Below are 14,524 nucleotides of genomic sequence, written 5' to 3' on the forward strand. Positions count from 1 at the left end.
CGACTGTACTCCAGCCTGGGCAACAGAGTAAGACTCCGTCTCAAAAAAAAAAAAAGAAAAGAACAAAAGAATAAAAAAGAAAATTCCACAATGCAAAGTTAGTTTTTTAGGATTCTATTGTTTGGGTTTGGTTTTTTTTTTGAAATGTGTCTTTTTTTTTTTTTTTTTTTTGCTTTGCTTTTTTCAAAACAACAAGACTAGTAAATCATATAATTGGTGTTCACTCCAGCTTGGAACTAGTGAAAAACACTACACTAACAATTTATATGGTACAACTTCAGACTTGTCCATATCTAGAACTTTCACAGAGGCAAAGTATTAATCTCATTCAATATTTAGTATTGGCTTGGTGCCCGGCACTTTGCTAGGAGATAAGGGAAATACAAAATAAAGTATGACATAAATACTGCCCTCCAGGAAGTTACATCCAAGCATACAGGAGTTAATTTAATAACTGTGCAAGGTATTACTGGCACTTTAGTGTCCTAGTGCATGCTATTATCATTAAGTGCTAGACAATTAGAAAAGAACAAGATCACAAAGCGCTAAAGCAGTCAGGGAAGACACTGGCAGACAGACAGGAAAACAGCAAGAGCAAACAAGTTTTCTGGCTCCCAGATACCCTAAGAAGCACTTTTCAAAAGGAGCTCCTTTAAACTTCATAACAACCCATTGGGAGAGGTACTATTATCTCCATTTTGCAGGCACTGAAACTGAGATTTAGTGATATTAACCAGGACAGCATAGCCGAGGAGGCTGCTGCACGTATGCAGGAGATTGCAGGTGAGCTAATTCATCTAAGAGAGGGAGGTCTTGGGGAGGAAGACAGACCCGGTAGGAGTGCTGGGGAAGAGAAAACAGTGAGTGAGGCTGGGGAACAGGAATGAGGACACTTCCACCTCCCTTCCTGAGAAGAAGAGATAAAGCTTGACGTTTTAAGTCGGGCTCTGAACAGGCCACATAGTTTGTACGCCGGTATTTTATTACTAGTCACACAAACTAAAGGCTTCAAGATAGTAAAAGTTTAGATGCCCTGTAAAATATGGACACTTTGGTCTCAATTCTTCTCTACGAGCTCTTTGAAAGGAAGTGTTTGAAACTGCTATACTTTCTGGAGGTATATTGATTTTCTTGTTTTAAATCAAGATATTAAAAAGTAAAATTAAAGATACGACATCCATTCTCTTTCATGCTCTACAAAATCCAAGTTAGGTTGTACACATTTGTCCCCTGCAACAAATGCTGTACGTTTCCTTTTCATGAAGGCAAAGCGAGTCTATGGTTTTCTATCTCAAGGCTTCATTGTAAAATACTCAGCCATCCAGCACCAAGAATAGAACAACAACAAAACCAAAATCATTAAAAACATACTTGAAAAAGCTTTCTCGTTTCTTGTATAATGTATTTTTCTGCTTCATTCACACTCGTGGAATCAGACTATCACACTTTGTCCACAAAAAAGACAAGGCGGTTGAGGCTATTACCTATTCCAGTATATAATCTAAGGGTGTTCTTACCTCACAGTTGCTGAGATCCAGAGAAACCCCCTTCAAGTTATGATTACAAGCCAGGCCCAATAACAGCGCCCTAAGGGGAGGAAACATACACATTAGATACACATTCCACACATCGCCCAACAGAAAAAGTGTAAGCACACTGAATAAAGCCTAGACAAGGAAGAATGCCTGTTCTGAATCACAGATCAAGCACCAAGCACCCTCTTACTTTTTTAAAATGCCAACTGCATTTCTGCCTCACAACAATGGTAAAAAACTGACTCTGCAGCATTCTTCTGCCTGACAGGCAGCTTGAGCCCATCATAAATGTAAAACCTGGCAGGATTGTCATTCCTATGCAAATAAACCAACAGCACACCTAATTGCATACTGAAATTAAATTGTGCTCATCACAGATAAACTCCCACCTGCATCTGCTTGAGAACAGCTTTAATAATGTTTAGAATATTATTAAGCAATTGTTATTAGAGTTGCAAAGTAAAGCTAGTTTTCCCTAAGGAATATGTAAGTGAGGAAGTCAGACTCCGAAGCATTCCAGGATGTGAAAGTATGTGAAATTATATCTAAATGAGTTTATTAAACGACCTACAGTAGCAGGTGGCCAAGGGTATAAAACAAGGCACATGTCTTGGGTCCAGGATGCTGCCAACTACCTGCTGAGCTGGGACAAGTCATATCACCACTCTGAAAAGGAATTTTCTCATCTGCAAACTGAGGAGATTAGACTAATCACTTGGATCCACTTTTACAAGTCAGTCCTATAAAATCCAACACCATGAAGCAAGCTTGAAACAGAAAATTTACACATGCACACACAACCACTAAACTACACTAAGTGGACAGAAGACCCTAAATCAGACTTTGTGAAAAACACAGAGACGAGCATAAGATGGTTCCTGCTCTCAAGCAAGGAAAGCAGATACGTGTGGCAATGACTCTAACACAAGGCTCCCAGGGTTAAGTGCTAGAAAAGTGAGACCCAGGCATTCAGTAACTGGGGGTGACTACCTGGTTTCCACGTTCCCAGGGAAACGACCTCCACTTAGCATACTCAAAAATATTCTAGGGTAAGAGTGAGGTGGGAAGGTAGGGAATTATGTTATGCCCAAGTCCCTGAAATCTTCTCTGCTAGTGATTCTCTGGCTTTATCTACTAAGAGAGAACTCCAGCAGTGGACTGGAACACAGAGGGGCTTGGCTGCCTCCAGCTATGAAGACCTCCCTCCCCTCACTCCCTGACCCCGTCAGGAGGATGAAGGTGAATGCCTTCCTTTTCACTTTTTAAATTGTTCACTAGTTCACCTTATTCTAAAACACTGTCCTGTGAGAAAGGCTGGGTATATCTCATCTATGTACTTGTTGAATTACTTATTAAATTGCTTCTCTTTTCCTAAAAATTACGTATGTCCCCTTTCTTTCACGAGGGCAGTACTGAGTCACTGAGAGCTCTGGGGACTGAAAACCAAAAGGCCAGTCCTCACATCCCAGCCCAGCGACTAATGGTTGAATGACCTTAAGCACATCACTTTTCGTGTGTGTCTCAAGTTCTCATCAGTAAAATGAGAGTTAGGATATTACCAAAGAGGTCCCTTTTATTATGCTAAGTTTCTAGGACTTAGACACGTATTTCAACACTGCATTTTTATGATGCTTAGAGATTGAAGGAAAAGACTCCCTACTTTTCTCATGTGTGAATTAAGGCCAAGAAAACAAATGATATGCTTTAAGACATTTAACTATAGAAGGCCAATGATTAGGAGGCAACAACTTATGAGACTAGTAAAAATGAATAACACACAGAGACTGCCTCTAGTAAAATAAAACAAACAAACACAATAAAGCATAGTGGGCACTGGGGAAACATTCATAGCAAAATATGTTGTTTATTTTAACCTAGTGATGGCAAGACTGCCTTAACAATCATCTTCTAGATCCTCCATCACTACTGCAAAATTGCTTAAGAGAACAATTTGTATTTAATTCTTACAGCTCTAGATCAGTGGCACTAGTTATCATTTCAGGGTAGCACATTCGACAGGTTTATGAAAAATACTCAGCCAGAAGGATGGGGTCATGGAGAAGGGGTCCCACATGGCAGGGAGAAAGGGGATGTCCAAGAAGAAAGGCTTGGGGGAGGGAAAACAAAAGACCAAGAATGAGCAGTAAGGAGGAACTCCTGCTGCACTCTGAGTGATGCTGGAGCAAGGAGCATCCCTGGGACACACGTGAACCAGGCTATTCTGGCAATTTTAGAAAACACCAAAGAACAGCATCACCATGTTCTCTAAATGCCCTTGAAATACATTAACATGGACCAAAAAAGGCCTCAAAGGAAAATTGCGATAATGAGGTAAGCAGTCGTATTCTTTGCCTTGCTTCCCCCAACCCCACCCGCAAAACACTCTACTTCCCCAATTTGCTTGTAAAAGAATCTCAAATAGAAGGAAAACTTATGGGAAAAAATATTGTTAAGTCCAAATTTAAAGCATTCTCTCTAAAGAAATTGTATTGCTTTAGTTTATTCTCTTATAGCTACTAATCCTTCAAGAAACAAGGGTTTCTGCCCCTCTCGGTGCAGTTGAAGGCAGAATGAGGTAGGAAACACTGCTGAGCCCATGACAGCTGGCTGGGAGCAGTGGACACTGCAAGGCACTGCCCAGAACCCACTCTGGGTTCTTCCTCGTCACTGGAAGAGCTTCCCAAAGCAGCTTCTCCCTTCTGTCTGATCCTGCTTAGCCCCCATCCCTCTCTACAAGTGGTAATCCCAAGAGAATGTCCTTATAAATATCCTACTTGCTAATCTCCATCTCAAAGTAGGCGTCCCAGGAAACCCAACCTCCAACAGTGATTTAAAGCAAATTACTTAGCTTCTCTAAGCCTCAATATCCTCAACTGTAAAATGAGAGTAATGATACCAACTTCTCATCACTGTCATCAACATTAAAGGGGACAGGCCATATGTAAGCACCCAGTGCAGTTTCTAGTTTAGGGTAGTACTGTGCAAATTCCTTTTCATCCTCACCCTCTCACACGTAAACCTGAGAACTTCAGTTTTGTGTTGTCTTATCAAATAATTAATTGTATCACATTAAATGTATACACAGAATTTTATTTACACAATCTTCAGCCATGAAGCCTTTCTCCCTGTATTAAAATTTTTACTGATTAAAACACAGAGCTGAAGAGACTACTGATTTAATGCTATCAAGCATTCACATCAACAACATCAGGTCCAAGATTTAACAAAGTATCTTTGAAGCACAACATGTACAGTATGTACGTACAACAAAGCACAGTAAGTCCAGCCTTGTTGCAATGTGAAATGTTCCATAAAATCAGTTACATTAACCAAGGAAATGCTATTCTATACTATGCAAAATTCAACAATACTGAAAGAATTAAAAATAGAAAACTATTTTGAATGTGCTAATTTCCTGCTGATACATCACCAGAATGAGGACCCTCTCTGGTTTTGCTTACTACTGTGGCATCACAGTATCTAGCACACTGTAGATGCTCGGTAAATATTACTTAAATGAATAAGTAAATGAGGGCCATTATAATAAAACCAGAACACTATTCTGATAGCCTTCTTAATATCCATACAAAGAGCCAAATCATGAGATGTTTATTACTTGTGGCTGTTAAGATTTAGAGATTCCCTAATATGTTAACTCAACATTTTTTAAGCCTTCTGTAACATAACATCAGACTTTTTATAAGCACTTGACTGGATCTACTTTTTTAAAGGCATCCATTGTCTGGGTCATTTTGGTACTATATGAAATCAAGAACTTCATACCTCTCAAAACAGAAATAAAAAAGAAAAAGGTAATTTATAAATTAAATGAACCTTAATTTTCTAGTAAGATGAATACAGACATTAACTTTAACACTTTATACACATTACAAGGGAAAAAATTAAATGCTGATTTACAGTCAGCTGGGGAAGGGAGAAATCCATGTATACATTTGAGCATATCTGACAACTTTTGTAATCATAACTGCTTGAAAATAGAAAATACCTTCTTTTTTTTTTTGAGACAGACTCCCACTCTTTTGCCCAGTCTGGAGTGTAGTGACCAAATCTCAGCTCGCTGCAGCTTCCACTTCCCGGGTTCAAGCGATTCTCCTGCCTCAGCCTCCTGAGTAGCTGTGATTACAGGCGCCCACCGCCACTGCCGGCTAATTTTTGTATTTTTAGTACAGAGAGAGTTTCACTATGGTGGCCAGGCTAGTCTTAAACTCCTGACCTCAGGTGATCCACCCGCCTCAGCCTCCCAAAGTGCTGGGATTACAAACACGAGCCACTGTGCCCAGCCAGAAAATGCCTTCTTTAGACTCAGAGAATTTGACCCTACAGTCAAATTCACTGAACTTGTACACTAAACTTTTGACTCTTTCTGGCAATAGTGAACAGAAATCTTAAGGATAATAAATTATTCTAAAATTCCATTTAGCTAACAAGTTTAACTTCACCACTACACCTACACTAGGGATATTAACCCATAAGCAGGCTGTCAAATAAAAGTGCCAAGTAGCCCATACTAACCTCAGTAATTCAGAAACCAAAGCAGCTGAAAATTCATTTGGTTGCATACATACAATGTGTTTAGAGTTTATTACTATTAGTAGAAAGATTCAGAGTAAATGCTGATTAAAACACACACACACACACACACACACACACACTCTCACACAAATATGCCTGAAATTCAATGAACAGAGATTAAAATAAAAGCCATAGTAAGTACCTGGGAGTACAACCTCTGTAGATCAGTAACTCCTGCCAAGGTCACAAACCAAAAGATGTTTTTTCTCAGAAGATGCAATAATATCAATAGTGCACAATGTATTTTTTACAATTTTAATTTATTTTTCTGCCCCAGAGTAAAAAGGCATTCTCATCTGTGTTTTTTGTCTTTGGATTATATATCTTTCTCCCTTCCCTCAAGCACATCTGTGAAAACAAGTTGAACTTTAAATGCTCTGGAGAAAGTGAATTAACCACTCACTTTAAGGGCTCAGGAGACAGTTTTGTGCCGGAAAGGTTGATGTGCATCAAAGCCAGAGAACTACTAAAAAATTGCTTGAAAGATGGAGGTACTTCTTTTCCTTTTCTAAAAAAAACACAAGAGTCATACAAGTGGTTACACCTTCATCAAACATCTTCATTGATTACTCAGACACTGTGAAATCTATAAATCAGTCATATTTTCAGTATTAATTTAAAACTAAATAGAAATGAAAAAATGTCCAAAACCTAAAGTCATAAATCCAATATCATTAAAGGAACCACTTAAGGGAGGTGAAGAAATATTTAGTCCATAAAACAATTCATTGCTATTCTTCACAGCCAATGAATTCACTGTGTTTTACCTCTTGATCTTCAGGAAACTCCATGTTTAGAATTTTTAAAAATAGGAAGTCAGAGAAGATGTGTATTTCTCACCAATTTAAAAGCTTTCCCACTGGGTGGCACAAAATGCTAGAGATGAATACCTGCATTTGGCGATGTTTTTAGATGTAGCAGGTTTCACATGCAACAAGACTGTGATGTGATGCTGAGCTAAAACAGCACAGAAAGTCCAAATGGCATGACGCCTGCATTACAAATAGCCTGTTCAGCTACTACGTCCATACAACAAACCTAATTATTTCAGGCCAAGTATTAGAACAGTTAAAGACAAAACTACAAAATGAAATGGCTATAACCTCCGAACACGTCCCCTTGCTATTACAGAGGAAAGTATGTGGATCAAATCATATGGCTCAATAATAAGGTAGCATCAACACTACACGATAAGGGTTTAAGAAAAATAGGATTCAAGAGTCCGAGATGGAATCTGAACACTTTGCGTATTCTGCTCTACCTAATAGAAATGATGAAACGATCGAATAAGTCAGCATATGTAAAGCACTTAGGCTGATGCGAAGTAAACAGTCACTTAATGATAGTTATTCATATTCTGTGGAGGGACTCATGGAATCTCGGAGCAGAGGGCATCCTAGTGGTTTAGTTCAACCACATAATACTCAATAATATTTAATGTACAGAGATCTGGGAAAATCTGTCAATATTTGGCAGATTTTAAAAAATGTTTTACAACAGGATAATTGAAGGCTCTTTGAGAAGAAAAGTCTAAATAACCAAAATTTCTATCTGAGAAGATGAAAAATAAGAGGAAAGAGAATTCTGGTAGACTTTGTGATATAAGACATCTCAAACAACTCTGTTTCCCTGTAGTGGAACAAATTAAGCTTGTACATTCCTGTTCACTTTTTGCTGAGAAAATACTGTTAACTTACTCTAAATATATTTCTCCTCCTGCTATTCTGTCTTAGTGTTGACTCTTCCAATGTTTCCAAGTATTCACTGCCCCTTTTTAAAGGAGGATGATGCTTCCTCACTACATGAACAGCAGGCTTGGCCATGTGACTCTTTTTAGCCAGGGCGACATGAGCAGAAATGATGTGTATGCCTTCCAGAGAGAAGCCTTGGGAGCCAGTATATGCACTGCCATGATCTCTTTTTCTCTGCTATATGACAGAGAATGTTCTAGATAGAGGCTGCTCTGCCTCCCGGAGTGAAGGTTATATGCCAGCACACAACAGACATGTCAGAAAACCACTGTTGCTGAAATCCATGGACATTGGGGAAAAGGGGTCACTGTTACTGTGGAACAATCTAACTTACCCCGATGGACACTTATGAAATTATCTATGAATAAAAGAATGAATAGCCTGGCTGACAATCCACACCTCAATGTAAATGCAGTAATTTCAACAAAATTACTAAGGGCTTTCTACAACTATACCTAGGTAAGATACTAGGTATTAAACAGTTTAATCACAACCTTTCATGTGGAAGATAAGACAATCTGTTAGCGCAATTCTGTTCTATAAGCTTAACAGCTCTACTGAAGACCAGTTATCACAGAATTCACAGTATTGTGAACTCAAAAGTGCTGATTATACAAAAACCTTTATAGTCTGTGCTTTCATCTTGTAACCCAGTTCCCCAGTCAATTACTGCTCCACCAAAACATGGCTTTATAAGCTGCCTTCAAATATTTGAGTTGACTAGGTTTCAATTAATATTCTCAAATGTTCCCCAAAATAAAGTTATCATGGAAAATTCAACTTTTCCCATCGCTATATTTTCAGGCTTCACACTCCCTAATCTTAATCTATGGAGGTATTTGTGGCATATTTCTGCTACTGTAAAGATTTAATCTCTATTGAAGTAATAAAAAAAATTTGAGATACAAAGTAATTGACTGGTAAGGCACAATTATGGAATAAAGCATGCCACAAAACCAAATTTTCCAAATAAGTGAGGGTTATCCTTTTAAATATATAAGGCCTTTAAAAACCAATTAAAATAAAAATATTTCGAATATTAAGCAATACTGCATGTTATTAAAAAATGTATAACTAAAATATTATTTATAATGTATGGTCATAATTATAAATGCTAAGTGTTGAGCTGTATTAATTCTTTAGATGGTCCCAGATTCTGTACCCATATAATCCATGGACTTTTCATAATTCCTCTGATAATTCCACTATAGTCTCTTTTCATTCTAAGTTGCTACTATTTGTGAATCCTTGCTGCTTCGAACCTACTGCCTTATTCTGCAAACAATTACAGTCAGGAGTGTATTAGAGAAGTATTCACCTGGCCTTCCATTACTTCTACAAATGAAAACACATGAGCTTTGAGATAACTATGCTCTCTGCTCTCCAATAGTAGTTTATACTTACTTCCAAGTTCATCCACGTGAAATACCTATAAAAGTTTCTAAAAGGGTTTTTCCCATATTAAGACAGAGTGCCTGACCACACATGAGAAATACTGCGTTATCACAGAGTTGATGTAGGCAAGCTGGAATTATTGATAAGAACAACCTACATTTAAAATTATAAAACAAAAACTTGAACATTCAAGGTCTAATATTCATAAATAATGCTTAAGGCTGGCTTCATTCATGTACAGTATTCACCTTTTATAACTCCGTTTTCCTTATCACTACAACTTTTTCTCAGAAAAGATACTTCTAGATGACAATGAGAGCAAAAATGAATCTATACCGGTGAGAGAAGACGGTTCTGGACAGATTGAGCACAGCTAAATATTGAAGGCATCCACGGAGAAGAGCTCCACAGACCTGAAAAAGAAATACGGCACTCTTATTTTTAAATATTTCTAGGTCCAAAGGAGTATTTAATTAGAGGTCCCCCACATCCCATCTAAATAGCTCTTCTGAAACCCCTCAGAGCAATAATTTTTTTTAAAAATTTACCATGTCCAGGGAACATTCTGTATTGGATAAATCCAGATGAGCAATGGCATTTGGCTGGGCCAAAAAATTGTACATGTGCTTGAAAAAAAAAAAAGAGAAATGTTAGGATTCTAGAAACACACATATATACACAATGCAAGTTAATGTTTTAAAAGGAAGTTGCCAGAATTTCTCAGATCATTCTCTGCTCTTCCCAAGAGGATTACCAGAATTTTCGTCATTCCATTATCTTCCCTGACAGTGAAAATCCCAAGAAGTTAAAATTATGTTTGAGTAAAAAAGGTCAAATAGAATCTTGAAAACCAAACCCCCTTTTTGTGATACATGACTTAGTTTTCCTGATTAGCTCAATTTTTATTATACGATTTTAGAACAGTGCTAATTAATTTTAACTCCTGAGATTAAAATACCACCTGAACTGCAGTCACTCTATCAAAATGCTAATCACTTTTGAAAGTGTTCACAGAACTACAAATTTGAATTTGAACCATAGGATGGTCTCAGGCTATCCTCTTTTCTGTCCAACATAATGATTTTTCTACCCTTAGTTACTTCTCAAAGCTAACAAGAATGGCTTGGCAGCAATATGAGTGCTTTTTTTAAAAAATCGCATTAACAGCTAAGAAACTTCAGGTTTCAGGGGGTCACAATGCCTAAACTTCCCCAGTCCTCTCATTCAGGGTGATCAAAATAATGAAACTGATCAACACACCAGTTTAACTGAGATGCTGAACATCAACGAAGATGTTATTCTGGAATTACCCTGTATGTGTAGCAACTGCCAGAGTCCATCCATAACAAACTGAGTCCAAGCGCCCTGCCACCAGGCAAACAGCTTAAATTCTCCTCTGCTTCACCAGATGCCACCGAATACTTGCAAAAACCAACAAGCTTTTACTGAGTATGCCCTTGCTAACATTTACTATGTGTGGCAGTTTGGCTACATGGTACTTCAAAAGAATCTTATCAAAGAATTCAGAAGAGCCAAAACAATAGCCTGTAAACACTTTAAAACAGCCATACACATAGAATGACTTTTATTTTTATTATTTATTGATTTTTTAAAAACAGGGTTGGCCGGGTGCGGTGGCTCACGCCTGTAATCCCTACACTTTGGGAGGCCAAGGCGGTTGGGTCACCTGAGGTCAGGAGTTCAAAACCAGCCTGGCCAACAAGTGCAAAACTCTGTCTCAAAAAAAAAAAAAAAGAAGAAGAAGAGGAAAACACAGTCTGCATCAGTGTGATCTCAGAAAACACGGTCTGCATCAGTGTGATCTCAGCTCACTGCAACCTCTGCCTCTCAGGCTCAAGCCATCCTCCTGCCTCAACCTCCTGAGTATCTGAGACTACAGGTGTGTGACACCACGCTCAGCTAATTTTTGTGTTTTTTAGAGACAGGGTTTCACCATGTTGTCCAGGCTGGTCACAAACTCCAGCACTCCAGCAATCCACCTGCCTTAGCCTCCAAAAGTGCTAGAATTCTAGGTGTGAGTCACTGTGCCCGGCCATAGAACAGATTTTGTTATGAAAATTTCAGATTCAGAAAAGTCATTCTGTTCTCACTTGAAGATCCTCTAACTCTCTTGCCTGGCAGAAAATCTCAAGAGACTTTTAAGTTTAGTGTGGCTTTGCTCCCAACCACCAGCTGGGGGAGCTCTTATCACCATAAAATGGTGACAAGACTATTTGGCCACACTTCTCCAAAGAGGCCAGGCCCTACTAGGCTGCTTTCCCTGAGGGCACAGGGTCAGGTGAGCCCCCGCACCTGCCGCCAGGCTCTTAGAACTTTCGCCTTTCCTGCCCACTCTCGTTTCCAGCCCACTCTCACTCAAGCCTCATGGTGCCACTCTCCAGAAGCAAGCTACAACAGGATCCACTCTGGCCAGAAACAGAAATCTTGAGCTATTCTGTGGTCTTAGGTGACTATTAATCTTCCTAGCTAAGTCTTATTAATCCTTAGCTTCTCCTTTTATCCTTCCCTCTCTTCTTCTACTTTGCCACAGTATTATTTTGGTGGTTTCACACTGGTCTCCCCGTTTTATCTTGGGAGAGAACAGATTTATGAACCATCAGTGAAGGTAACACCTGAAACTGAAAAATGGATTGAAAAAAAATCTTGGCACATCAGGAATCAAGTATTATTTAAATAATTTTAAGTGCAAGGGAGAGGAAAAGGAAAAAAAACAAAAACAAAAAGGGCTTCATTTGTATTCCCTGCCTTACAGGTAAACTAAAACAAGAGAAACAAGAATAAATTTCACAGTGTTTTCCAGCCCTGTGGCAAAGCTGTGGAATGCAAATTAAGGCCCTCCAAAGATGGCGGCTGACTGTAGACCTGTTGTTAAAGAAACATTTCTTCTAAATTCTATCTTGGTGACCAGAGGGGACCATTTGCCACACATGAAATGAGATCATGCCTGAGCCACTGTGTCAAAGATCTGCCAAATATTACATTATTGATTCAGTTACATTAAAAATCTTATTATAATTGAGGAAGTCGTTTTTGCCTTCACACTCAAACTCTGAAGAAGCGGCCCCAGGTTATATGCACACCACTCTTCTCCCTATTTTATTCATGGAACAGAGGAGGACTCAGGCTTAACCCAATACTCCCTTTCAACTGTAAACTATAAAAATAACCATCAATCTTCCCAGTAACAATAATAATAATGAGAAACTTCAGTTCATCTTCCTAATCTTCCTTACCAGACAATTTAAACCTGTAAGCTAATGTTTTCTGTTTTTTTGAGATGGGATCTCGCTCTGTCACCTAGGCTGGAGTGGAGTCGCATGATCTGGGCTCACTGCAACTTCCATCTCCCTGGTTCAGGTGCTTCTCCTGCCTCAGCCACCCGAGTAGCTGGGACTGCAGGTGCCCACCACCATGTCTGGTTATTTTTTGTATTAGTAGAGATGGGTGTTTCACCATGTTAGCCAGGCTAGTCTCGATCTCCTGACCTTGTGATCCACATGCCTCAGCCTCCCAAAGTGCTGGTATTACAGGTGTGAGCCACCACATCCAGCCCCTGTAAGCTAATATTTTTAAATGAAGAAAAAAAAATTCTTCAGCAGCATTACTTCCAAAAAACTCTAAACTTCAGCATCATTAAATGAGAAAAAAAAAAATAACTGGGTGATATATGAGATTTAATTAAGGAAGGCTCTGGAACTTTCAGTAAAACGCTTCATAAGTCATAAATAAATGATTCAGGCTGGGTGCGGTGGCTCACGCCTGTAATCCCAGCACTTTGGGAAGCCAAGGCGGGTGGATCACGAGGTCAAGAGATCGAGACCATCCTGGTCAACATGGTGAAATCTCTACTAAAAATACAAAAAATTAGCTGGGCATGGTGGCGCGGGCCTGTAATCCCAGCTACTCAGGAGGCTGAGGCAGGAGAATTGCCTGAACCCAGGAGGCGGAGGTTGCGGTGAGCTGAGATCGCGCCATTGCACTCCAGCCTGGGTAACAAGAGCGAAACTCCGTCTCGAAAAATAAAAAATAAAAAAATAAATGATTCAAAGGTGTAATGCTAAAGAGAGAGGCAGGGAAATGTGCTGCAAAGTCACGTTTAGAATTATTCCAGGCTTACTAAACACAGGTCCTTCAAAGATGGAGTAAAGAAAGGAGAACTTACGGAGAGGTCATCTCCACGAAGGACGTTCCCTGAGAGGTCGAGGTGGACGAGGGTAGAGGCGGTCAATGGATTGGCACTGAGTGACTGAGAAAGGCTGTTCACCCCTGCAACAGCAAGAAAATCCAGGCTCAGGTTCCACTCCAGGAAACAAAATCTGAGGCTTCTGTTTCTATAAACGGCCCAGCAGTTCCATTAAATTGCAGGACTCAGGCTAACCATAAGCACCGTCCCCGAAAGGTGATGCTATGACTGTGTCTCCTTTTGACACACCCTTAGGAAGAACAGGTTGGTCAAAGGCAAAACCGCCTCACTGAATCAGAAGAAGTAATGAATCGGCTTCCCTTTGCTCCACGTCTTCTGATGTGTCCAAGGACAGAAAGGATTTTAATCTGAAGCCTAAGAATGATGAAAGTGATCTAACTGGTAATGTTTATACTTCTCTTAATCCTGCTAGGTGATTCTTGACTTAGTACATGGTGTTTAAACAATGCATGTCCGAATTCAGATAATGTAGGCTATTTAAAGTATTGGGAAGTTAAAAAGAGAAGTATACAGCTCTTCTTAAATGTATTATATTCAAGGAAAAAATTTGAATTAAAATGGATTTCACAAAGAATGAGGAGATGATCTGTACACCACCTAAGATGCAATCATAAGGAAAATTATTATTAACACTCTAAACTCTTCACATACATAGATGGCTCAAGTTAACATAAACTGAACTAAGCTGACAAATCCACCTCAGAAAACGAAGAGTGAATATGAGAGGCTGCTTATTCTGTGTCAAGAGAATTAAGTTCTCTCATAGATGGCTAACAGTCACTGAGAGGCCCGCTGGTCACAGCTGTCTAGGGGGCCACTTCTTTTCAGATGGGAACAGGAGCTCTTTGAGGTACGTCACTATAACATGGGAGCCCAGAAGTATCTAATCATTCATTCACCGAGACTCAATCACTCACCACAGCATGGATGATCTTTCTTAGCACAATGGGAATGTGAGAGATAGCAAAGCTCCTCATGTGTCTGCCAAAAGTCCATGGTTCCAAATTATACATTATAGAAATACG

General features: G+C 39.3%; 1 protein-coding gene across 9 annotated transcripts in view; it reads right to left on the reverse strand.

Moving 5' to 3' along the window:
• CARMIL1 (capping protein regulator and myosin 1 linker 1) overlaps positions 1-14,524 on the reverse strand; it is a 342,171-nt gene that overhangs the window by 117,244 nt on the left and 210,403 nt on the right. For all 9 annotated transcript variants that reach the window (XM_064363059.1, XM_064363058.1, XM_064363055.1 and 6 more), the window contains exons 13-17: positions 13,458-13,561; positions 9,823-9,900; positions 9,611-9,687; positions 6,532-6,636; positions 1,518-1,587 (exon numbers count right to left, since the gene is read on the reverse strand). In XM_064363059.1, the coding sequence (XP_064219129.1) occupies positions 1,518-1,587; positions 6,532-6,636; positions 9,611-9,687; positions 9,823-9,900; positions 13,458-13,561 (434 nt within the window). The remainder of the gene's footprint in view (positions 1-1,517; positions 1,588-6,531; positions 6,637-9,610; positions 9,688-9,822; positions 9,901-13,457; positions 13,562-14,524) is intronic.

The sequence above is a fragment of the Aotus nancymaae genome, unplaced genomic scaffold (genome assembly GCF_030222135.1).
Source record: "Aotus nancymaae isolate 86718 unplaced genomic scaffold, 86718_ANA_hifiasm-v0.15.2.pri h1tg000051l, whole genome shotgun sequence".
NCBI lineage: Eukaryota > Metazoa > Chordata > Mammalia > Primates > Aotidae > Aotus > Aotus nancymaae.